Here is a 26,271-nt window from a genome sequence, read left to right on the forward strand (position 1 = left end):
TTCTTTCTTTTTCTCACCATGTTTATCAGTCTGTTTTGCTTTCATTGCTTTATTCCCCAGTTGGCATATTGCTTTGGCTTTGTTTTCCAGCTTATGCTTTAATTAGTTTTGTTTTTACCTGGTGGATATCATTTTTGCTTTCCTTTGCTCGCAGGGTCAATCTCTTCTACTTTCTTTCTTTCTTTCTTTTTTTTGGACTGTTTTGGTTTTGTTTGTATATGTGTGTGTATATATATTCCATTATTTTTGTTAGTATTAGTCTGATTTTGTATTTGCCAATTGTCTGGGGTTTGCATTTTGTTTCTTGTTTTAATCCCCTTTAATGTCATAACAAACCACCTGTGGAATCTCTGTTCTCTGGCCAGGATCAGGCCCTGAGCCTTTGGAGTGGGAGCATTGACAAGATACTAGACTACCTGAAAACTTCTAACCCAGGGATTATTAATTAGTAAGAACTCCCACAAAGGCCTCCACCTATATATAAGACCTGGCAGTACTCAACTACCAGCAGAATGCAATGCAGGAAGACTCACCCAAATAACAAACAAGACAAAAACACAAACCCAATCACCAGCAAACAGGATTACCACCTCATACAGTCCTGACCACCAGTGGAAAAAAAAAAAAAACTTACCTTCTCCTACCAGAGCACAAGCACAAGTCGCACCCAACAGAAGCCTACACAAACCAGTGAATCAACCTTGTCCATCAAGGGCAGAAACCAAGAGGAAGAAGGAATTTGACCTCAAAATCTGGCAAAAGGAGATCTCAAACACAATAAATTTAAAAAAAAGAAGAAGAAAAGAAAAGGCAGAGAAGTATGGTGCAAATGAAGGAACAAACTAAAAACAGATAAGACCAACTAAACAAAGAGGAAATAGGCAAACTACCTGAAAACGAATTCAGAATAATGATAACGAAGATATTCCAAAACCTTGAAAACAGAATGGAGAAAATGCAAGAAGTGATCAACATGATTAAAACAATTGCCAAGGACGTAGAAGAAATAAAGAATAAGCAAACAGTGATGAATAACTCAATTATTGAAATTAAAAATACTCTGGAAGGAACCAATAGTAGATCAATGGAAGCAGAAGAATGGATAAGTGAGCTGGAACATAGAATGGTGGAAACAACTGCTAAAGAGCAGAATAATGGAAAAAGAATGAAAAGAATTGAGGATAGCCTCAGAGTTCTCTGGGACAACATTAAACGCAAGAACTTTCAACAGTCAAGTGGGCCTTAGGAAACATCACTACAAACAAAGCTAGTGCAGGTGATGGAATTCCAGCTGAACTATTTCAAATCCTAAAAGATGATGCTGTGAAAGTGCTGCACTCAATATGCCAGCAAATTTGGAAAATGCAGCAGTGGCCACAGGACTGAAAAAAATCAGTTTCATTGCAATCCCAAAGAAAGGCAATGCCAAATAATGTTCAAACTACTGCACAATTGCACTCATCTCACACGCTCACAAGGTAATGGTCAAAATTCTCCAACCTAAGCTTCAACAGTATATGAACTGAGAACTTCTAGACATACAAGCTGGATTTAGAAAAGACAGAGGAAGCAGAGATCAATTTGCCAACATCCGTTGGATCATAGAAAAAGCAAGAGAATTAAAAAAAAAATCTGCTTCATTGACTACACTAAAGCCTTTGTGTGGATCACGACAAACTGTGGAAAATTCTCAAAGAGATGGGAATACCAGACCACCTTACTTGCCTCCTGAGAAACCTGTATGCACGTCAAGAAACAACAGTTAGATCTGAACATGGAACAATGGACTGGTTCCAAATTGGGAAAGGAGTGTGTCAAGGCTGTATACTGTCACCCTGCTTATTTAACTTAAATGCAGAGTACATCAAGAGAAATGCCGGCCTGGGTGAAGCATAAGCTGGAATCAAAATTGCTGGGAGAAATATCAATAACCTCAGATATGCAGATGACACCACCCTTATGGCAGAAGGTAAAGAGGAACAAAAGAGCCTCTTGATGAAAGTGAAAGAAGAGAATGAAAAAGTTGGCTTAAAATTCAACATTCAAAAAAATGAGATCATGGCATCCAGTCCCATCACTTCATGGCAAATAGATGTGGAAACAATGGAAACAGTGACAGACTTTATTTTCTTGGGCTCCAGAATCACTGCAGACAGTGACTGCAGCCATGAAATTAAAAGACACTTGCTCCTTGGAAGAAAAGCTATGACAAACCTAGACAGCATAATAAAAAGCAGAGACATTACTTTGCCGACAATAATCCATATAGTCAAATCTATGGTTTTTCCAGTAGTTATGTATGGATGTAAGAGTTGGACCATAAAGAAGGCTGAGTGTTGAAGAACTGATGCTTTTGAACTGTGGTGTTGGAGAAGATTCTTGAGAGTCCCTTGGACTGCAAAGAGATCAAATCAGTCAATCCAAAGGAAATCAATCCTGAATATTCACTGGAATTACTGATGCTGAAGCTCCAATACTTTGGCCACCTGATGCAAAGAGCTGACTCATTGGAAAAGATCCTGATGCTGGGAAAGACTGAAGGCAGGAGAAGAAGGGGATGACAGAGGACGAGATGGTTGGATGGCATCACTGACTCAATGGACATGAGTTTGAGCAAGCTCAGGAAAATGGTGAAGGACAGGGAAGCCTGGCATGTTGCAGTCTGTGGGGTGGCAAAGAGTCAGCTACGACTGAGCAACTGAACAACAAGACCAAGGGAACAAGATAAACAGCTCAGAGATAAACCCACACATCTATGGGTACCTTAGTTTTGACAAAGAAGGTAAGAATATACAATGGGGCAAAGATAGTCTTTTCAATAAGTAGTGCTGGGAAAACTGGACAGCCACATGTAAAAAAAATGAAATTAGAACCCTTCCTAACACCATACACAAAGATAACCTCAAAATGGATTAAAGACTTAAATGTAAGACCAGAAACTATAAAACTCCTAAAGGAAACACAGGCAGAACACTCTATGACATAAATCACAACAAGATCCTCTATGGCCCACCTCCTAGAATAATGGAAATAAAACAAAAATAAACAAGTGGGACCTAACTAAAATTAAAAGCTTTTGCACCGCAAAGGAAACTATAAACAAGGTGGAAAGTCAACCCTCAGAATGGGAAAAAATAATAGCAAATGAAACAACTAACAAAGGATTAATATCAAAATATACAAGCAGCTCATACAAATCAACATCAGGAAAAAAAAACAATCAAAAGCTGGGCAAAAAAACCTAAACAGACATTTCTCCAAAGAAGACATACAGATGGCTAATAAACACATGAAATACTGCTCAACATCGCTCATTATCAGAGAAATTCAAGTAAAAACTACAATGAGACATTACCTCACACAGGTCAGAATGACCATCATCAAAAAAATCTACAAACAGTAAATGCTGGAGAGGGTGTGGAGAAAAGGGAACCCTCTTGCACTATTGGTGGAAACGCAAATTGATACAACCACTATGGAGAATAGTATGGAGATGCCTTAAAAAAAACTAGGAATAAAACCACCAAGACCCAGCAATCCCACTACTGGGCATATACCCTGAGGAAACCAAAACTGAAAAAGACACGTGTAACCCAAAGTTCACTGCAGCTTTAGTTACAATAGCTAGGACATAGAAGCAACCTAGATATCCATCAACAGATCAAAGGATAAAGAAGTTGTTGTACATATATAGAATGGAATATTTAGTCAGCCATAAAAAGGACCACATTTGAGTCAGTCCTAATGAGGTGGATGAATCTAGAGCCTATCATACAGAGTGAAATAAATCAGAAAGAGAAAAACAAATACCATATACTAACACATACATATGGAATCTAGAAAGATGGTATTGATGAACCCATCTGCAGATCAGCTATGGAGACACAGACATTGAGAACAGACTTATGGACACAGCTGGGTGGGGGAAGGAGAGAGTGGGAGGTATGGAGAGAGTAACATGGAAACATATATTATCATATGTAAAATAGATAGCTAATGGAAATCTGCTGTATGACTCAGGGAACTCCAACCAGGGCTGGATAACAACCTAGAGCAGTGGGATAGGGAGGGAGGTGGGAAGGATGTTCAAGTGGGAGTGGACATGGGTAAGCCTATGGCTGGTTCATGTTCCTCTTTGGTAAAAACCAATGCAATACTGTAAAGCAATTATCCTTCAATTAAATTTTTTTTTAATCAGAAAAAAATAAAATGTTTGGCTTCATAGCAGATACCTAGATTATAATATTTATGTCTGCATTCATTCTGTTGACATTGTCTGAATTCAAGCATGTGAAGAAGAGCTGATGTCACAGAGATATGTCATCAGAAAAAAACTCAGTATTTTAATTGGTCTTTTAGATAATGGTGGATATTTTTCTTCAATAGGACACCAAAACTCAATAAGTAGTGGTTCCTTGATGTGTACTCCGAAACACTATCAATGAACTTTTTTTCTTGACCATGCTGCAAGGCTTACAGGATCTTAGTTCCCAGACTAGGATCTGAACCCAGGCCCTTGGCAATGAAACACCAAGTCCTAACCACCAGGGAATTCCTTCAGTGAATTTTTTATAGTCTGCTACATTAAAATACACTGGTCTCTCTTGCACTTTGGATGAATCTCTTATCCTTGCATGATTTTAACTCCATATAGGTCAACCAGAAAATATTAGCGCACTGAGTAATGAAGATCTTTAAATGCTGACACATTTCACTATATTATAGCAACAAAAAAAGCACATTAGCTGTTATCACAACCCATTTTATCAGAAGGGCCTCCCTGGTGGCTCAGATGGTAAAGAATCTGCCTGCAATGCAGGAGACCAGGGTTCAATCCCAGGGTTGGAAAGATACCCTGGAGAAGGAAATGGCAACCCACTCCAGTATTTTTGCCTAAAGAATTCCATGGACCATAGTCCATGGGGTCACAAAGAGTTGGGCACGACTGAGCAACTTTCACTTTCACTTTTCCTGGCACCAGCTTGATTTGTGCTCAGGTGCCAGCAGTTTACTCACCAGAGTGAAATGGCAACCCAGCAAAAGGGGCCAAGGATGTCTTAGTATTATTATGAAAATAGTTCTGACCTCGCAGATCCCTGGAAAGTTTCTCAAGGCCCCAAGGGGGTCTATGAAAAACAGTTTGATAACTCCTGCACTAAATATATGTTAGTTATGATTATTCATGCTCAGAAACAAGGGGAGGCCTTTATAAGCTGCCACACAGAGGGAGAGCACAACAACTGAAAGATTCCAAGAGAAGAATGATGTTCCTAGACTTCAAAGAAAAGGGTTTGAGGGGGATTCAAGACTAGTAGAAATGGAGTGATCACCAGAAACAGAAAGTTACCATGTGAGAGAACTTTTTCTCTCTGATAGCACAGGGGGATATCACACAATCTAGAAAATCAGAACCAATTTGTCAACCAAAGCCCTCAGCTACATATATCATTACCAGAAACAATGGACTGGAAAACAGAAAGGATTTTTAAAAGAAAAAAGTGGATTAGAACATTAACAAATGCAAGGACAATGACAAACACAAGGTTCTTAGGTAAATTAGATAATAGGCAGAGGCAAAAATTTTCCAAAAGAGTTTCAGACTATAAAACAATAAATAAATGAGGTGGGGAGAGTAAACCCTGTAAGATAAATACGTTATCTTCCCTAAAAGAGTTCTATTACTTAATAGAAGAAAGAGCAGTGAAAATAATGAAAATTAAAATGTTGGAAAAGTATTTAATAATTTTTGACAGAATTGCTGAAGCTGAAACTCCAATACTTTGGCCACCTCATGAGAAGAGTTGACTCACGGGAAAAGACCCTGATGCTGGGAGGGATCAGGGGCAGGAGGAGAAGGGGACAACAGAGGATGAGATGGCTGGATGGCATCATCAACTCGATGGACACGAGTTTGAATAAACACCGGGAGTTGGTGATGGATAGGGAGGTCTGGCGTGCCATGATTCATGGGGTCGCAAAGAGTCGGACACGACTGAGCGACTGAACTGAACTGAAAGGGATATTAGACTTCCCTGGTGGCTCAGATGGTAAAGCGTTTGCCTATAATGCAGGAGACCTGGGTTTGGTCCCTGGGTTGGGAAGATCCTCTGGAGAAGGAAATGGCAACCCACTCCAGTACTCTTGCCTGGAAAATCGCATGGATGGAGAAGCCTGGTGAGCAACAGTCCATGGGGTTGCAAAGAGTCAGACACGACTGAGCAACTTCACTTTCACTTTTCAAAGGGATATTAAGAGCTCTGGGTCTATTACATGAAAAATTAAAAATATAAAGAAAACAAGGTGACCTTACAAGAGGACAAATAACAACTTATAATAACAAATAATAACAAAATATAACTTCTTCAAATATTGTTGTTGGAGAAATCTAAAGAGGATAAAGTGTTGTGGTATTGGTTTTCTATTGCAGCCATACAAAATTAGCACCAACTTAGTGGCTTAAAAAGCACAAACAGTATCTTTACAGTTTTGAATGTCAAAAGTCTGAAATGGTCTCACTGGGTGAAAATCAAGGTGTCACCAGGGTTCTGAGCCTCCTGGAGGCTCTATGAGAGAATGTTTCCCTGTCTTACCAGCTTCAAGAAGCTGCTTCCCAGGTTGCTCTAGTGGAAACAACCTGCCCGCCAATGTGGGAGACATAAAAGATGCAGGTTCGATCCCTGGGTCAGGAAGATCCCCTGGAGAAGGGCATGGCAACCCTCTCCAGTATTTTGCCTGGAGAATCCCATGGACAGAGGAGCCTGATGGGCTACAGCCCCTAGGGTTGCAAAGAGTCAGACACAACTGAAGTGACTTAGCACGCACACACAGAAGCTGTTTCAGAGCTGGCTAGTAACCCCCCGCTCCAGTTTCAAAGCTCCAGCACTCCTCCCCACATTGACTCACTCTGACTTCCTCTTCTGCCTCCCTCTTCTACATTTAAGACCTCGGATAATGGGCCCAGCCAGAAAATCCAGAATAATCTCCCCTATTTTCAGGTTAACTGATTGGCAACCATAATTCCAGCTGTTACCTTAATTTCCCTTTACTGTGTAATGGAATGTATTTCGAAGTTCCAAGGATTCGGATGTGGGCATATTTGGGGGATAGGTGTTATTATTCTGCTATCACAGGCCTAAAATAAGAAAGATCACTTACTGGATTAAAAAATAAAATCTAAATCTGTTGCAGTCAACAGTCACACTTACAACCAATGTCAAAAGTCAAACCAACTACAAGAAAGGAGACAACATAGGTTTATCATTACTGAGTAAGGAAAAGAGAAGCAATTTACTAGTAATTTGATAAATTAGATTTCAAAGCAAAAAGCATTCAAAAGACGAATAAGGAAAATCTAAATAATGAAAACCTAACAGCATGACCATAAGGCATGGAACTAATCTGACAATATTTCTTTTAAAAATATATAGAAAGCACCATTGCCGGGCTTGGCACCAAGCAGGTAATACACAATAAATGTTAGTTTCCTTTCTTAGATAATGACTAAGCCAAGGATGAAACAGAATTAATACAGAATATTTAAAATACAACTAAACAACTGAAACATCAATATGCCCAGACAGCTGCCAAAGCAAAGCTCAGAGAACATGTATCCACTCGAAAAGTGTAAATCAAAGCAAAAAAGAAAAGAGACAAAAGGAAAACCAGAGAATTGAGTTCCTCTCCAAGAATTTTAAGGGAAAAAAGCAAAGAAGCCAAAATATGGAAATAATAAAAGTAGAAGTAGAAATGTGGAACCAAAATGAAATCAATAAGTAACATGAATAGCTGGCTCCTTGAAAAAACAAACAACTCCAGAGTCAATCAAATAAAACAAATTAATACCATCAGAAATTATAAAATGTTGAATTTATACATGCTTCTAATTGGGAAGAAAAATAATAGTATCTCAACAATACCAATACATTTAAACCCAAGAGAAAAAGATGACTGCCTATTAAATAGGAAATTTCAAAGCTTATTGGCAGGAAGAGATTATGACATAGCAGTAACACAGTGATAGGAAAGTTTACTTTTTAAAAAAAGTCTAAACTTTGGAAGGTGAAAGATTCAGGAGACGCATGATGGTGACAGTTGCACAACAATGTGAACATACTTAATGCCACTGACTTGTACAGATAAATATGGTTAAAACACTATGTTTTATATCCTGTGACTCTTACCACAATAAAAAATCATTAAAAATAAAAAAATTAAAAGCCTAAACTAGTATGTTACTTTTCAAGAAACTTTCAGACCAGAATCCAAGTATAAAAACAGACTGCTCAATTCTCCACCAATCAGCAAATGGAGGTTCCAGCGGATATTCTGGCACCGAACCACCACTTCCTCAATTTCACTCTTCCAATTACACCTTAAAAATGGTTTTACTACACTCTCATGTGAATCTGTAATGCCAATACAAGATCACTAAGTACAATCACATGAGTCAAACTACAAAGCTAGTATCCTCTCTGAAATGTACACGGAGCTCTCTGCTTAAGGCTCAAATCCCCTCTCTCCACCTTGGAGTGAGGGGAAAAGGATTTAGGGATGGAGGTAATGTACCAAGTAAAGAGATGACACTGTCAGTATAAAGTTTTATTATTTTTTTTTCTACAAGTCAAAAGAATGCAACTGGACTCATACTTTTCTTCCAGTGAAAGCCACTGGCTTTACCTGGAGCAGGCACACACACACACACACACACACACACACACACACACACACACACACACACACACACACACACACACACACACACACACACACACACACACACACACACACACACACACACACTCTGGGTGACACATCCCTGTGAGCACCTGTCTATAACTTCAGAGAATGGCTCCAATTGACAAGCTGCTGACACTCTCCCAACATTTAAAGGAACTGCGCCTCTTACACTGAGCAGAATCTTACAAAATTTAGTCATTTACTGGCAAGAACACACAAAAGCCAAATAAAAGCAAATGACTCTTGAGGAGGACTAGGTAGAGCCCAGGCCTGTGGGAACTGTTTCCCAGCTTTGTGGTTGTGGGGTAGGGGTCACTCTCTCCACACTAGATTCCTCATATATCCACTCATTAAGATAAGGGGATAAGAAAGTCCCTGTAAATGATGAATTTTACCTTAGTATGACCAAAGAAACCAGTTGTAACAAGCTCATTTAGCAATCATTTTACTCACTATTAGGTCATAGGTGACAAAGTACAAATCATCAGTTAAATAGAGCCTATCTCCAGAGTTCAGGGATTTCATCTTAAATTCTAGTCTCCTTGTACAGGTATGGCCTATGATCAGGCGACGCAATTGGAAACCCCAAGCTCAATATTGGGAAGCTCCACTTCCAAAGTCCTAGGAAACTATCTAAAATGCCTCTAATCCACTCTCTCTCTCCTATAACAGAGTTCCCAATGGCTCATATCTCTCTGTACCCAACACTCTACACATTTATCGAACCCCTCATCACCCTGCTCTTCAAAGAACTCGTACCCAACAAAAATGTGTGTGTAATTAGCAAGTAATGGGAATGATATTTTCAAAACCAGAAATTCTGCATTCAAGTGAGACTGGTCTCATTTAAACAGTTCCCCTGGGAGGCAGGGCATTAATCCCACTTCAGGGCTCAAGTCATCTTTGGACCTTTCCTCCTGGACTTGCCTTGAGAACCCACAGTCTGTTCTTTTGAATACCCTCAATGGTGCCAAATCTTCACTGACAGTGGATTTTTAGAAATGGCCAAAAGTCAGTCAGAGCTAAGTCTAGTGAATAGGAAGTGTGATCAAACTAATTGGCACTATTTTGGTTAAACAATTGTATATGATTATAAAGCAGTGAGATAGATTTTCTTAGATGATTTGCTTCAAAGGAAAATTTCAGATGAGTAACAAGGGGTATGAGCAATGCAACAGGTATATATTTACCTTTTCCCTAAGTAACTTCTTTGAAAGATAACATTCATTTGGATGTGTCAGCTCAAACACAAGGTTTGCTTTGTTTAATTACCACTCATAAATAGAAGGCTCCTTAGTAAATTGGACCTACTGTGCCATGATTGGGGTGGGGGGCATGTCACTAAATTAGGTGGGGGGATGCATGGTCTACCCAAAAGAGCAAAGGCTTCAGAAGGAGACCAACCTCTTAGAATCCTGACTTGGGCCCTTGCTGCCTGTGTGGCTTTAGGGAAGTCACAAGCTAAGACTCTACAAAACAAGGCTGATATCAAACTCACAGGGCTGCTGTAAAGATTCAAGATAACGGGTACAGAGTCCTGACCTTGTGCCTGGCACATGGTAGGTGTCGCATAAGTCATAGCTATTATTAACAATAACCTCACTATAATCAACAGGGTTTTCTTACTATAGGTAATCTGAGATGACAGAACAATAAATAAACAGACATTTGGGAGGTTAAGAGTTCATTAACAGTACCAACACACACTCACCACTGATGCATCTGAAGCATCATTAAAAAAAAAAAAAAACAGTAATGTGCCAAAAATATTTACAGGAATTGTGAGCACTATGTAGATAGAGTATTTTAAAATAACATGATGCGTGTTGTCTGCAATGCCCCTACCACATTGACCTTTCACCACTGTCTTAACACACCAGGCCTTCCCATGACCCTGGACCTCTGCATACTTCATCCCTCCTAAGATACCCTCCCTGCACTCTGGTCTGACAAAAGCCTATAAGTCTAACCTTCAGCACCAGGCTGTGGAACCCTCCCTGTTGAACTAGACAGAATTCGTGGCTCTGCCCCTCGTGTTCCCACAGCATGTGGTTCTTAGGTTCCTGTCCCTGGAACACCTCATCCTGTGTGAATTTTAATCTGTTTCCATTTCTGCATCTTCTGCTGGGCTTGAGGAGCATGGCGAGGGACCATGTCCCATTCACAATTGTACTCTGAGCACCCAGCACATCTCTGGCTTGCAGTAGGCACCAGGGAGATATTTGATGAAGGAATGCTTTACTATACTTTACAAACACCTCTTAAAGGCCAGGCAGCTCCCTTTTGTTAATTGCCAGCAAGCTTTAACCTCTATAACTAAAAAGAAGCTCATGATCAACCAGTTCTAAGCCAGATGCAACGAGGCAGAAGGTCAGCTGGCACTCCTGCACATCTGAGTGTTGACAGCTGTGAATCATTCTGTCCGTGCCATTTCCCAGAGCGTTGGCAATACAGCAGCAGATTCAGACTCACCAAGATCAAAAGGCTGGAAAGGAGATTTGGAGTCACGGCCCCTGCCTTGACTACTGACAGTGACTATTCCTGTGACATACACAGTCTGCAAAGTCAAGGCAGCCACAGTCGGCTTGGTGTCACGGTGTTCCCAGCTCTCCGATGGAAGGGCTGCATTCTGAAGGAGGGAAGGGGGTGACAGGAAAGAGAACCAGGCCGCAGACCATGAGGAAGACAGTGACTCTGCAGTGTGAGTCGTTCATTCATTCATCCATCCCTCCCACAAACACTTTCTGAGCCAGGTAGGCAGGCGACTATAAAGCACAGAGTCAAGTCGCTGCCCCGACAGAGCTACAGTTACCTTTTCACAGGGCAGACAGGCATTAATCAAACAAGCACACAAACAAACACAAGGGTCCAGGCGAGAGCATGGAGGAGGAGCATAGCACCCTATGCACAGGGGTACAAACAGGGCTCAGTGGGCTGGTCCAGGAAGGCAAAAAAGCTGCTCTCAGCAAGCAACAAGTGAGCTGAGATCTCAAGGAGAAACAGGGGTTCACTAGGTCAGGAGGAGAGGGGAACATTCCCAGCAAAGAGAACAGTGTGTGCCAAGGTGCTGGGCTAGGAGGCAGGTGTGGAATGGGCTCTGAATCCCAGGCAGGGGGCAAAGCTGGAGGCCCTGGCACAAGCCCTCCGTTCGCTCGCGAGCTCTCTGGCAGGTCCTCCTCGGCATGAAGCAAGACTAAAAATGACAGAACAGTGTTAAAAACAAGGTGTGCCCGTGAGACATAACACACCACCAGCTGAAAACTGGCAGCTGCCAACATGAGCTGGCCACCGTCACAGCAGTCTCCGCTGTGAGGAAACACTGCTCACTTCCACTGACCCACCACACCTTTACACCTCCCAGGGAGTTGTGCATCTCAATCCCGGGAGAACTAAAGGGCTGACAAATATGGTGATGTTTACCATAAAGCTGTTTAGATAGCTGGTGCATGTATGTGTGCTAAGTTGCTTCAGTTGTGTCTGACTCTTTTAGTGACCCCATGGACTGTAGCCCACCAGGCTCCTCTGTCCATGGGGATTGTCCAGGCAAGAATACTAGACTAGGTGGCCATTTCCTCCTCCAGCGGATCTTTCAAACCCAGGGCTCGAACCTACATCTCTTAGGTCTCCTGCGATGGCAGGCATGTTTTTACCACTAGTGCCACCTGGGAAGCCCTTAGATAGCTGGTATTTGATTATAATTTTCATGTGCAAATTCTGGGGGACGAGGGGAGAAGCTACCGAAAAAAGTGGTTAAGGACATTACCTGTGCAGCACGGTTTTGTTTCGGCAACTGTTAGTTTGATCACTCCAGGCAACTCTTTGTAGCTTTAGAAAGCTCTTGTCACCTTGCAAAATTGTCCTGGAGCTTTCTATTTGTAAAGTGCTTTGCAATCAATCATTAAATTGGCCTCCCTATTCTGCTGTGGATAAAATAGATAAGTAAGTGGCCCAAGGACACGAAACAATTCAGATCTTATCGTTCTCATCACCATCGCCAAATACACAAGGCCTATCCAACTCTGCCAACCCGGAGATCAACCCTAATCCCTACCTAGGAGCAGCAGAGGAAGGCGATGCATGTAGTCAGTTCTCTGCTACTTGCTCTCAACAAGCTCCTCTATGCAGAGCATCTTGAAGGCCAACAGTGATAATGACTGCACTGGGATGGGCACACTGGCACTTCAGACTAGACAGGAGATGAACAGGACAGTGCTCAAAGAGGAGTAAGAGCGCTCAGGAAGTCACAATGGCTCGCAGCTTAAAATGCCACCATCCCTAAGGAGATGGCACTCCCAACACACACACACACACACACACACACAACACACACACAACACACACACAACACACACACACACACACACCCACAAGCAGCCTGGACAGTGGTCTCTCCTGGGCTGCTACAGTACAACACTGCACACTGCCATAAGTCGTCTATTTCCCTGCCCTTCTCCATTCCCATGGGCCCTCCCAGCATCTGAAACCCCCTGCCCAGAATCCAGCATAGGAAAGGTTCATCGAGTGCGTGGCTTCCAACCAACAAATATGAGACACAGCACTCCCTTCACAGGGCAGTGGACTTCAGAGATCAGCTAGACCAACTCCTTATTTTTCACATAAGCAGAGAAGCCCCCAGTTACATATGGCCTGGTCTCCAATCCAGGTCTTTGGGCTCAGTTTAGTTCCACATTTTACAAGTGGCTCCTATGTGTGTCAGACACAACCGGGCCTGTTGGGAATAGAGAACTGAGGAGGAGACCGTCTCTGCTTTAGGGAGTTCACAGTCTGAGGAGGTAAGAGAGTTACAGAACACTTGGGCAAGTGCAAGGAGAGACGCTCAATTCCTTAGCCTGAGTGCCTTCCATCCTGTCCATTCCCTAGTCCCCATCTGGGAAACAGAACGGCAATATCTACTTCCTGCAAATAAACATATAATCAAGACTGCTGAGACAACACGCACGGAAAATTGTCAGGTTTACCCCCCAGAAAGCATTACGTAAGGTCCCGCCATACCCTGACACGGACTCCAAGGATTCAACAGTATTTCAGATATCAGTTCCACAAAGAAGCAAACAAGCGAGGTATGGGCAAACGTCCAAGGCAAACCTCAAGGGCTGGGAGGAACTGGAGGAAACAGCTAGGGTGGGGGGTAGGGGTGTCGGGTCAAGTGAAGCGGCCCTGGCCCGGGGAACGGAGGCAGGCAGTGGGTGCCAGAAGATGGAGTGGTGAGAGGGAAGTTGGGACATCGACAAGGGAAGGCGAGCAGAGGGGCGTGGGGTTCCGGCAGGGCTGGGGCCGCGGCCGAGAGGTTCTAGAAGGGACGGTGGGCCGGAGGTTGAACGTAGCGGACGCGGGAGGAGCAGCGGGGCGGCGCAGAGGCCGATCGGTTTTCCGAGGAGGCTCGGGCAGGCCCCGTCGCCCACCGCGGCAACACGGCCGCCGCGCCTCCCCAAGCCGTGCGGGCGGCGCCTCACCTCGGGTTGAAGTCCTGGAAGAGGCCCCTCAGGTTCATGGCGGAGAACTCACCGCGGCGTCCTCCTCTTCCTCCCCCCGCCCCCCCCGCGCAGCGCGGTCTGCGCGTTACAGCGGGTACATGGTGCCACAGCGCCGGCCGCGTAACCGTCGTCGCCGCCGCCGCCTCCCGGAGAAACCTGAGCCGCACCTCCCTCCCCTCCTTCCGGGCTTCCGTAAGGCCGTTGCGCATGCGCCCTGAGCCCCGCCCCGCAGGCCCGAGGAGCGCGGTGGGCCACGCGCGACGCCGTTCTCCTGGCTCCCGGCAAGCGAAGGTGCCGGGCCAAGGAGACGGCGGGGACGACGGAGGCCGGAGGGACAGGGGACCCGGGGGGAGGGCGTGGAGAACCAAACAGGGCTGCTGACTCTGCGCAGGCCCATGGGGAGGGAGAGGTTCGCCCGGGAGTCCCACGGGGAGGTCTTCGCTGACCCCTGACACCTTGGCCCGCGCTGCCTTCTGGAGGTTTCCCTCTGCGAGAACTGAGCCTTGAGGGTAGTGACCCCGGGAAACACGTTTCATTTTGGCGATCTCCTCCCAGGCTTCACCTGTCAAACGTGTCAATGACTGCTTCTCAACTTCCCTCCCAAGGCCCATGTCAGCGCGTGGAGATATGCTGGCCGTCCCAAACTCAGGCTACCCTGCTCCAAAGTCATCCGCCCTCCCTGCGGCCTTCCCATCCTCGGTTGCCTCTGCGTTGGGAGCAGACCTAGTCACCGGCTTGGTTGCAAGGTGGGGTGCCCAAACTGGAAATCTGGAAGTCATCCTGGCTTTGCTAACCTAGTTCAAAGTCTCCTTGGCTCCTGCCTAGACTCTGTGGTCGCCTCCCACTTGGCCCAACTCTTCCTCCGCTCTGAGCCATCCTATTTATAACTACCGGGTTCATTTTCCTTGGGCAAGTCAACATCTTTGAGCCTCATTTTTTTCTCCTCTGCAAAACGGAGATAATAAAACTTACTTCCTAAACTTGGCAAGATTCGGTGAGATAGCATGCATAACACACTGCCTGGTGCACACTTGGTGCTCAGAGAACACTGTTGCTATCTGGTGCTTCTGCAGGGGCCTCTCTTCAGGGAGTTTGTTTACTTTTGGAATTAAAGAGCAGAATAAGCTCGAGCAGGTGGCCTGGTCTACCTTCTTCACTTCTGGGCTGATATGAGTTTTCCATGGGCACAGGAATACCTTAGACATTAGTCTCATATTATTATGGGTAATAGTTATACTTTGTTACAATTGCAGTTTCTCAAATGGCAATTTTATAGGACTTAGCCCTGGAGGCAGCTTGAGAATATCACAATTATGAGAGTCATATTTTGCCATGATGTATTACCTTTCTTCTGAGAACTTGCAAAACATTTCACAAGTGGTAATTAGGCTTCCCAAACCCACTAGGGAGTGGGTATTATTATATGAGCTGTTTTTTAAGGATGAGTGACCTGAATCAAGTTTGTTAGCTTTTGAAGCACCAGAGGACTGTCCTAGAGTTTGAGTCTGTCTCCCCAGCCCATCCTTCCAGTAGAGTCCTTTGTCTACCCCTGAGAAGATTCTCAATGAACATAGAAATACAGAAGGGAAAGCTGAGGCACAGAAACGCTTGTATAATGTGCCTTGAACTACCCAGCAACTAAGGATGTAGGATTTAGGGTTCCTGACAAACCTGCAGCCCACACTCTGCAAAAAAAAAAGAGATACTTGCCAGTGACCAGATTGGCCAGCACCACTTCCTTACTAGTGGCCTCACTCCAAACAGGCATTAAGAGTGAGATTGTTGGTCAGTTAAGACACTTGAGTACCAGGTACTGTTGCCCTTTCAAGAGATTCGTGGACAGAGACCAAACGGGCTGCTCAGACTCCAGAGACTTGAGAGCAGGCACTACTTTGGTGAGGTCCCCGAGGATCTCAGAGCTGAGCCACTGCTCTGTAGGTCTGCAGTAGCCCCCACCTCCAAAATGATCAGCCTCTGGGGGCTGCCTAGCCTGGGGGAACAGGATGCCAAGGCACAAACAACTGTCACTGTATTCTTTTGCCCTGACAAGCCAAATTGCCAAGGGAGCATAGAGGCCTGTCTATGAGGACATATAGGAAAAATTGGACTACCCAAGCATCCCATCCTGAACCTTTGAGAAGTGGAGGTACCTGGACTGCCTCAACTTCACTGGTGGCCCTGCCATGTATTTTCCTGGGGCTCCTATGGAAATAAGATTCAGAGCATCCAGGTGACCCTCTTGTCCTCTTTCCAACAAGTACAAAAGACCCTGCTGCCAATCTGCTGCCCACTTCATACCCATCACTCCGTGTCTGGCCCTGTGCAGCAACCCAAAGCTTCAATGGCCTGTGTGGACAAATCCATGAGTGACCCGAGCATTGAGGAAAGCCCCTGAGCCATGCAAAGGATGACACCTTCATTATCTCCTCTAGCCAACCTGGACTGGCTACCACGTTTTAGGGCCACCTTACTTAGAGGCTCTGGATAATCTTCATACAAAGGCCTGAAATGGTTCTGGATTGAAAAGGCATGAACCCCAAGTAAACCAGAAAGCATATCCATGTGGCTTTGGAGTGGACATGTGTTACTGGGTTCAAGAAACTTCAGTGTATATCTGAACCATGCTTTTAAAGACCACCTTGGATTTATGCTACTCTTCGGACAAGTAGGTGACTTTTCCAATTCAACATTCACATTGACTCCAATGTGATGGGTAGAAGGTGAGCTTCTGAAGAGCAGGGCCCTAAAAGGAGCCAATGCTGCCTTCAGACACTCTGGTCATGGAAGACCTGGGTCAGGGAACAAAATAGTTGTGGCCCACCTGTCCGTGCCACCAGGGCTGCTCCCCCAGGCCACCACAGCAACAGAATGAAGGGGACATAGAGGACTCAGACCAGTGTCACTGTCCCTCCAGTGGAGAGAGGGACAGCTAGGAGCCAATGCCAGGCCAGCTGGGGGACAGGGCCTGCCCCAGGGTTCCTGGGGGACCTGCTTGACAGCTTCTTCAGCCAGGCTGGCCCTTGTTGTTGTTGTTCAGTCCTCCAGTTGTGTCTGACTCTTTGTGACCCATGGACTGCAGCACGCCAGACTTTCCTGTCCTTCATTATGTCCCGGAGTTTGCTCAAATTAATATCCATTGAGTTGGTGATGCCATCAAACCATCTCATCCTCTACCACCCTCTTCTCCTCCTGCCCTCAATCTTTTCCAGCATCAGGGTCTTTTCCAATGAGTTGGCCCTTTGCATAAGGTGGCCAAAGTATTGGAGCTTCAGCATCAGTCCTTCCAAGGAATATTCAGGATTGATTTCCTTTATGATTGACTGGTTTGTTCTTCTTGCTGTCCAGGCGACTCTCAAGAGTCTTCTCCAGCATCACAGTTCAAAAGCATCAATTTTTTGGCATTCAGCCTTCTATATCGTCCAACTCTCACATCCGTATGAGTACTGGAAAAATCACAGATTTGACTAGACAGACCTTTTTAGGCAAAGTGAGGGCTTTGCTTTTTAATATGCTGTCTAGGTTTGTCACAGCTTTTCTTCGAAGGAGCAAGTGTCTTAATTTCATGCCTGAGGTCACCATTTGCAGTGATTTTGGAACCCAGAAAAATAAAGTCTGTCACTGTTTTCATGGTTTCCCCATCTATTTGCCATGAAGTGATAGGAAAAGATGCTATGATCTTAGTTTTCTGTTGAGTTTTAAGCCAGCTTTTTCACTCTCCTCTTTACCTTCATCAAGAGGCTCTTTAGTTCCTCTTCATTTTCTGCTATTAGAGTGGTATCATCTGCTTATCTGAGGTGGTTATTTCTCCCAGAAATCTTGATTCCAGTTTGTGCTTCATCTAGCCTGACATTTCCCATGATGTACTCTGCACATAAGTTAAATAAGTAGTAGGGTGACAATGCACAGCCTTCACGTACTCCTTTCCCAATTTGGAACCAGTCCATTGTTTCATGTTCGGTTCTAACTATTGCTTCTTGACCTGCATACAGGTTTCTCAGGAGGCAGGTAAGGTGGTCTGGTATTCCCATCTCTTTAAGAATTTTCCACAGTTTGTTGTGATCCACACAGTCAAAGTCTTTAGTGTAGTCAATGAAGCAGAAGTACATATTTTTCTGGAATTCTCTTGCTTTCTCCATAATCCAACAGATGTTGGCAATTTGATCTCTCATTTCTCTGCCTTTCCTCAGTCCATCTTGAACATCTGGAAGTTCTTGCTTCACGTACTGTTGAAACCTAGCTTGAAGGATTTTGAGCATTACTTTGCTAGCATGTGAAATGAGTGCAATTGTGCGGTAGTTTGAACATGCTTTGACATTACCCTTCTTTGGGATTGGAATGAAAACTGATCTTTTCCAGTCTTGTGGTCACTGCTGAGTTTTCCCAATTGGCTGCCATATTGAGTCCAGCACATTCACAGCATCATCTTTTTGGAGTTGAAATAGCTCAGCTGGAATGGGAAAAATAAGAGATCTCTTCAAGAAAATTAGAGATTTTTCATGCAAATTCAGGCACAATAAAGGACAGAAACAGTATGGACCTAACAGAAGCAGAAGAAATCAAGAAGAGGTGGCAAGAATACACAGAAGATCTATACAAAAAAGATCTTAATAACCCAGATAATCACTATGGTGTGATCACTCACTTAGAGCCAGATATCCTGAAGTGCAAAGTCAAGTGGGCTTTAGGGAGAATCACTACAGACAAAGCTAGTGGATGTGATGGGATTCCAGCTGAGCTACTTTAAATCCTAAAAGATAATGCTCTAAAAGTGCTGCACTCAATATGCCAGTAAATTTGTAAAACTCATCAGTGGCCACAGGATTGGAAAAGATCAGTTTTTATTCCAATCCCAAAGACGGGCAATAGCAAAGCATGTTCACTCTACCACACAATTGCACTCATTTCACCTACCAGCAAAGTAATGTTCAAAATTCTCTAATTCTCTAAGCTAGGCTTCAACAGTACATGAACTGAGAAATTCCAGATGTACAAGCTGGATTTAGAAAAGGCAGAGGAACCAGAGATCAAATTACCAACATCCGTTGGATCATTGGAAAAGCAAGAGAATTCCAGAAAAATATGTACTTCTGCTCCATTGACTATGCTAAAGACTTTGACTGTGTGGATCACAACAAACTGTGTAAAATTCTTAAAGAGATGGGAATACCAGACCACCTTAGATTAGACCTCCTGAGAAACCTGTAGGCAGGTCAAGAACAGTTAGATCTGAATTTGGAACAATGGACTGGTTCCAAATTGGGAAAGGAGTGATTCAAGGCTGTATATTGTCATCCTGCTTATTTAACTTATGTGCAGAGTACATCATGGGAAATGCCAGGCTGGATGAATCACAAGGTGGAATCAATATTGCTGGGAGAAATATCAATAACCTCAGATATGCAGATGACACCATACTTATGGCAAAAGGTGAAGAGGAACTAAAGAGCCTCCTGATGAAGATGAAAGAGGAGAGTGAAAAAGCTGGCTTAGAACTCAACAGAAAACTAAGATCATGACATCCGGTCCCATAACTTCATGGCAAATAGATGGGAAAACAATGGAAACAGTGACATACTTTATTTTGGGGGGCAGATGGTGACTGCAGCCATGAAATTAAAAGACACTTGTTCCTTTGAAGAAAAGCTATGACAAATCTAGATAGCATATTAAAAAAGCAGAGACATTGCTTTGCCAACAAAGATCCATATAGTCAAATCTATGATTTTTCCAGTAGTCATGTATGGATGTGAGAGTTGAACCATAAAGAAGGCTGAACGGCAAAAAAATGATGCTTTTGAACTGTGGGTTGGATAAGACTCTTGAAAGTCCCTGGGACTGTAAGGAGATCAAACCAGTCAATCCTAAAGGAAATCAGTCCTGAATTTTCATTGTAAAGACTGATACTGAGTCTGAAGCTCCAATACTTTGGCCACCTGATGCGAAGAGCTGACTCATTGGAAAAGACCCTGATGCTTGGCAAGATTGAAGGCAGGAGGAGAAGGGGATGACAGAGGAGATGGTTGGTTGGCATCACTGACTCAATGGACATGAGTTTGAGCAAGCTCCAGGTGATAGTGAAGGACAGGGAAGCCTGTCATGCTGCAGTCCATGGGGTGGCAAAGAGTTGGATATGACTGTTCAACTGAACAACAACTGGAATTCCATCACCCTTACTAACTTTGTCCATGGTAATGCTTCCTAAGGTCCACTTGACTTCACATCCCAGATGTCTTTCTCCAGCTGAGTGGGTCACACCATCGTGGTTATCCGGGTCATTAAGACCTTTTTTGTGCAGGTCTTCTGTGTATTCTTGCCACCTCTTCTTAATCTCTTTTGTTTCTGTTAGGTCCATACTGTTTCTGTCCTGTGTTGTGTCCATCTTTGCATGAAATTGTCCCTTGATAGCTCCAGTTTTCTTGAAGAGATCCCTAGTCTTTCCCATTCTACTCTTTCCCTCTATTTCTTTGCACTGTTCACTTAGAAGGCTTTCTTATCTCTTCTTGCTACTCTTGAGAACTCTGCATTCAGTTGGGTACATCTTTCCCTTTCTCCTCTGCCTTTCACTCATCTTCTTTTCTCAGCTATTTGTAAAGCCTCCTCAAACAACCATTCTGCCTTCTTACATTTCTTTTTCTTTGGGATTATTTTAGTCATCGCCTCCTGTACAATGATGCAAACCTTTGTCAATAGTTCTTCAGGCATTCTGTCTACCAGACCTAGTCACTTGAATCTATTTGTCACCTTAACTGTATGATCATAAGGGATTTGATTTAGGTCATACCTGAATGGCCTATTGGTTTTGCCTACTTTCTTCAATTTAAGTCTGAAGTTTGCAATAAGGAGTTCATGATCTGAGCCACAGTCAGCTCCATGTTTTGCTTTTGCTAACTGTATAGAGCTGCTCGATCTTCAGCTGCAAATAATATAATCAATCTGATTTAGATATTGATCATCTGGTTATGTTCAGGTGTAGAATCATCTCTTGTGTTGTTGAAAGAGGGTGTCCGCTATGACAAGTGCTTTCTCCTGACAAAGCTCTGTTCACCTTTGTCCTGCTTAATTTTGTACTCCAAGGCCACACTTGCCTGTTACTCCAGGCATCTCTTGACTTCCTACTTTTGCATCCCAATTCCCTATGATGAAAAGGACATCTTTTTTTGGTGTTAGTTCTGGAAGGTCTTGTAAGTCTTCATAGAACTGTTGACTTCAGCTTCTTTGGCTTGAGTGGTTGGGGCGTGAATTGCATTACTGTGCTGGCCCTCTCGACCTGAAATTCTGCACTCTTGAGTTCCTGAAAGGACACATCCTGAATGCCACCAATGAGAAAATCCCTGGAGTCCCCAAGACTTCACTTATATGATGCACCCCCCCCACGCCCATGCCCACTTCCGGAGAGGGCCCTTTGTTTCTGGCTCCTTTAGCTAGACTCCATAAGTGCCTAGTCTTTTGTGCCCTGAGAGCTCCTTGGTAGAGGCTGGGTTTGGGGGCTTGAGGAGCTCAGGGAGGGGCTTCCATTCTGCTTGAACTTCCTCCCCACCCACTACATCTTCCTTCAGAGCTCAGAAGGGCCACCCCTTGCTGGGAGGAGACCCTTAGGATTAGCATATGGCCACTGCTGGGACAAGAGGGAGGGGTGTGTCCAGGCCCCTCTGGCCGTCTTGTCGCTTGTCCCTGGGAGCCAGTGGATGAACACCTCTCCTGGAGCAAGCTACCCACTAAAGCAAGCAGGGGCCGTTTCCTATTGGAAGGTCAAGTAGGGAGGCTGTGTCTGGGCCTCTAGAGCCACCAGGATGTCCCTGTGGCTTCTGCTGTGGACCTCTCTTGCCACCAGAGGCTCCAGGAAAACATCCCAGGTAGGGAAGGAGGCTTCTGGGCCTCTGAGAAGCACCACTCGGAACAGTCAAGCAGCTGTAGACATTTGTCAGATGGATAGATTGCTCTGTCACAGTCTCCCATCTACAGTGGGATCCTGCCACCTCCTAAAATGTTTTCTCCAGCCCCACGCACAGCACTCCACCCTGCCCTGACCTCTCTGCATTATAAGGGGGTGGTGCTCTCCCCAAACTCTGTGTCCTGACAGCTCAGCCTCCCTGCAGCCCCTTAGATCATAGGTGCTCAGGAAATGAATTTGGGAGTCCAACCTACACAAGAGCCATGCTAGCAAGCAGTTCCCCCGCACCCTAGATCTCACCCTGGGTCCCCCACCTCTGTCAGAACCATGATCTCTGCTTCCTAAGTTTCCAGTAGTTACAGGCATTATCTGTGGGCAGCTGTCCTCTCATTTTCCCAGGGCATGGACATGCTGAGGCTTTTTGAGTCTTGTTATAGAACAAGTTACACCATGTTTGCACGGACATGAGATAGGCCATCCGTTTGATAACATTTTAACTGGAAAGAGAAAAATATGCATCAAGCAATGTACAAGTGGATCCTAAGACATACATGGATGTGGGAATATTAAAATGGGGGGGGGGGAGGTACATCTCAGATACTCAGTAACAATAGCTCCTTGTCACTGAGTAGCTACTCTGGGTCAGCCACTTCATATGCAGGTAACACCTTGTATCATATTTGTTAGGGTTTGAATTATATCCCCAAAAGGTATACTGAAATCTTCATCCCCATAGCTGACAGGGGAACTGAAGGGGAAAATAGGGCCTGCAGATATAGTCACATTAAGATGAGGTCGTTAGACTGGGTATAATCCCATAGTTTTCATTCCAATCCCAAAGAAAGGCAATGCCAAAGAATGCTGAAACTACAGCACAATTGCGCTCATCTCACTCGAAATTCTCCAAGCCAGGCTAAAACAGTACGTGAACTGTGAACTTCCAGATGTTCAAGCTGGATTTGGAAAAGGCAGAGGAACCAGAGATCAAATTGCCAACATCTGCTGGATCATCAAAAAAGCAAGAAAGTTCCAGAAAAACATCTATTTCTGCTTTATTGACTATGCCAAAGCCTTTGACTATATGGATCACAACAAACTGTGGAAAATTCTGAAAGAGATAGGAATACTAGACCACCTGACCTGTCTCTTAAGAAATCTGTATGCAACTCAGGAAGCAACAGTTAGAACTGGACATGGAACAACAGACTGGTTCCAAATAGAGAAAGGAGTATGTCAAGGCTGTATATTGTCACCCTGCTTATTTAACTTCTATGCAGAGTACATCATGAGAAATGCTGGGCTGGATGAAGCACAAGCTGGAATCAAGATTGCCGGGAGAAATATCAATAACCTCAGATATGCAGATGACACCACCCTTATGGCAGAAAGTGAAGAAGAAAAGAGCCTCTTGATGAAAGTGAAAAGGTTGGCTTAAAGCTCAACATTCAGAAAACTAAGATCATGTCATCTGGTCCCATCACTTCATGGCAAATAGATGGGGAAACAATGGAAACAGTGGCAGACTTTATTTTGGGGGGCGCCAATATCACTGCAAATGGTGACTGCAGCCATGAAATTAAAAGACACTTACTCCTTGGAAGTAAAAGTTATGAGCAACTAAGACAGTGTATTAAAAAGCAGAGACATTACTTTGCCAACAAAGGTCCATCTAGTCAAGACTATGGTTTTTCCAGCAGTCATGTATGGATGTGAGAGCTGGACTATAAAGAAAGCTGAGCACTGAAGAACTGATGCTTTTGAACTGTGGTGTTGGAGAAGGCTTGGACTGCAAGGAGATCCAACCAGTCAATCCTAAAGGAAATCAGTCCTGAATATTTATTAGAAGGACTGATGTTGAAGCTGAAACTCCAATATTTTGGCCACCTTATGCAGAGAACTAACTCATTTGAAAAGACCCTGATTCTGGGAAAGATTGAAGGCGGGAGGAGAAGGGGATGATAGAGGATGAGATGGCTGGATGGCATCACCGACTCAGTGGACATGAGTTTGAGTAAACTCTGGAAGTTGGTGATGGACAGGGAGGCCTGGTGTGCTGCAATCCATGGGGTCACAAAGAGTCAGACATGACTGAGCGACTGAACTGAACTGAACTCTATCCCATAGGATTGTTATCTTTATAGGAAGAGGGCAAATTGAATGTAGGCATGTCCAAAGGGGAGACAGCCATGAGAGCATGAAAGCAGAGCCTGGAGTAATCCAGCCATAAATCAGGGAACACCTGGAGACATCACAAGATGGAAGAAACAAGAAAAATCCTCCTCCAGAGCCATCAGAAGGAGCATGGCCCTACCAGCACTGTGATTTTCAGAAAATCACTTGAACCTTGAGGAAAGAGAGAGAAATCACAACACTCCCCCCCACCCCCACCCACCAATTTGTGGTACCTTGTTGGGCAGCTCTAGGAACATAATATAATCTCATATCAAGGCTCAGAAGTTGTACTGTTACAGTCTCCATTCTATAGAGAGCCTGATATTGGACCCTGCCCACAGCGACTCTCCTAAACCCTCAAGACACCATCTCCCCTGGAATGAAGATGAGACACTGGATGAGGGGTGGGATCTAGCACAGAGAGTGTGAGGATGGAGAAGGTCCCTGGACAAGGAGGGTTGGAGGCACAGCCCACTGAAGGCTGCTCTTATGTTCAGGCTACAGTCCTGCTCTCTCATTCCATGCCCACTCTCCTCCCTTCTCTCCCAGCTGCTGCAGGGTTCCACATTCTCCTGCAGGCTCACTGCCCTGGGCAGACTGAATGTCAGGCAAGGGGAAGCCTGTCCTTTAAGGGACAGTGATTGCAGGGCTGATGGACTCTCATCCAAAGCAGAGTGAGTGTCTGAGAATGTGGGTCTTTTGGATGCCCCTCCTTCTGGATGCTTGAGCACACGTGGCTTTCCACCCAGCTGTGATCCTATGAGTATCCCTTGGCTTCACATCCTGCATCCCACCACCATCCCAGCCCTATCCCTGTACCCAGGCCTAGCTCAGGGACCCAGGACAAGCAAAGACCTGGGATTCCTTCCTTGCTCACTAAGGTCCCTAAAGCAGCAGCCAGTGATATTTGCCACAGAGGAGGGTAGGTGAGAGCCAGACAGGAGGTCAGTCCTTTGCCATGGAGGCTAGAGGTCAGAGCAGGCATCAGCTGTGGCTGGGGGATGGGGGCTTCTCTGGAAAAGAACCGCGGCTAAGACAGCTCCCACCAGCACCTAAAAGGGCAGGCTCAGGGCGCTTAGAGAATGTGAGAGCATCCCTCTGATAGGCAGGGAGCTCCTTGTGCTTGGCCCCGCCTTGGTGAGGATGACCTGGGTGCCTGGGTGGTTTGTGCTTATGCAGAGTCTACTGGGGAGGATGGTGCCCCCGGGAAATGCCCCACCCCAGAATGCCCTGGGTTGCTCTTGATATGTCGTGGCTGCTATTGCCATGCTTACTGGACTTCCTCTGGGCTAGTAATGTCACCTATCAGTCAGTTCATTTCATGAATAGACACAAAGAATATCTGCTTTTCCTGGGAGAGCCCCCTGGGGCTGTGGTCTACAGGAAGAGCCCCTAATCGAGGCCAGGTATAGACCTGGAACCCTGTACTTGCTCAAAAACTGCTTTAAGACATCTGCCAGTGTTATTTGCCACAGAAGAAGTCTGTCAAGATCCAGGCAGGACTCAGATTGTTGCCAAGGATACAAGGGTCCAGAGCAAACCTTTAGCTGTGTGTACGTGTGAGTGTTCAGTCTCTCAGTCATGTCCATCTCTTTGCGACCCCATAAATGTAGCCCCCCGGGGCTCCTCTGTCCATGGGATTTCCCAGGCAAGAATATTGGAGTGAGCTGCCATTTCTTCCTCCAGGGTATCTCCCCACCCAGGGATTGAACTTACATCTCCCACATTGCAGGCGGATTCTTTAACACTGAGCCTCCAAAGAAGCCATGAGGAAATACAGGGACTTCTCAGAGGAGCAGAACATTCACCAAGAATCCTTAAGCCAGGGGAGTCGCCTGTCCAATTGGTGATGCCCTGGGCAAGATCAGCTTGGGAACAGGGTGGTGTGTGTCCACACAGAGGCTGTTGCAGAAGATGCTGGATCCTGAAAATGACCTCCAGATAAGTCAGTGGGGATGGGGGGCAGTTTGGACCTCC

General features: G+C 44.7%; 1 protein-coding gene across 2 annotated transcripts in view; it reads right to left on the reverse strand.

Moving 5' to 3' along the window:
• The window catches only part of TMEM185A (transmembrane protein 185A), a 40,283-nt gene extending 25,880 nt beyond the window's left edge, over nucleotides 1-14,403 (reverse strand). Inside the window, exons 1-2 of one of the 2 annotated variants that reach the window (XM_061135945.1) lie at nucleotides 14,211-14,370; nucleotides 11,209-11,365 (exon numbers count right to left, since the gene is read on the reverse strand). Coding sequence is in view for 1 of the 2 variants with exons in the window: in XM_061135944.1 (XP_060991927.1) it covers nucleotides 14,211-14,248 (38 nt within the window). In the remaining variant the exon portion in view is untranslated. Of the gene's footprint in view, nucleotides 1-11,208; nucleotides 11,366-14,210 lie in introns of both variants that reach the window. The other variant, XM_061135944.1, reaches the window with a different exon arrangement.
• Between the last annotated feature and the right edge of the window lie 11,868 nt (nucleotides 14,404-26,271).

The sequence above is a fragment of the Dama dama genome, chromosome X (genome assembly GCF_033118175.1).
Source record: "Dama dama isolate Ldn47 chromosome X, ASM3311817v1, whole genome shotgun sequence".
In the NCBI taxonomy this organism is placed as follows: domain Eukaryota; kingdom Metazoa; phylum Chordata; class Mammalia; order Artiodactyla; family Cervidae; genus Dama; species Dama dama.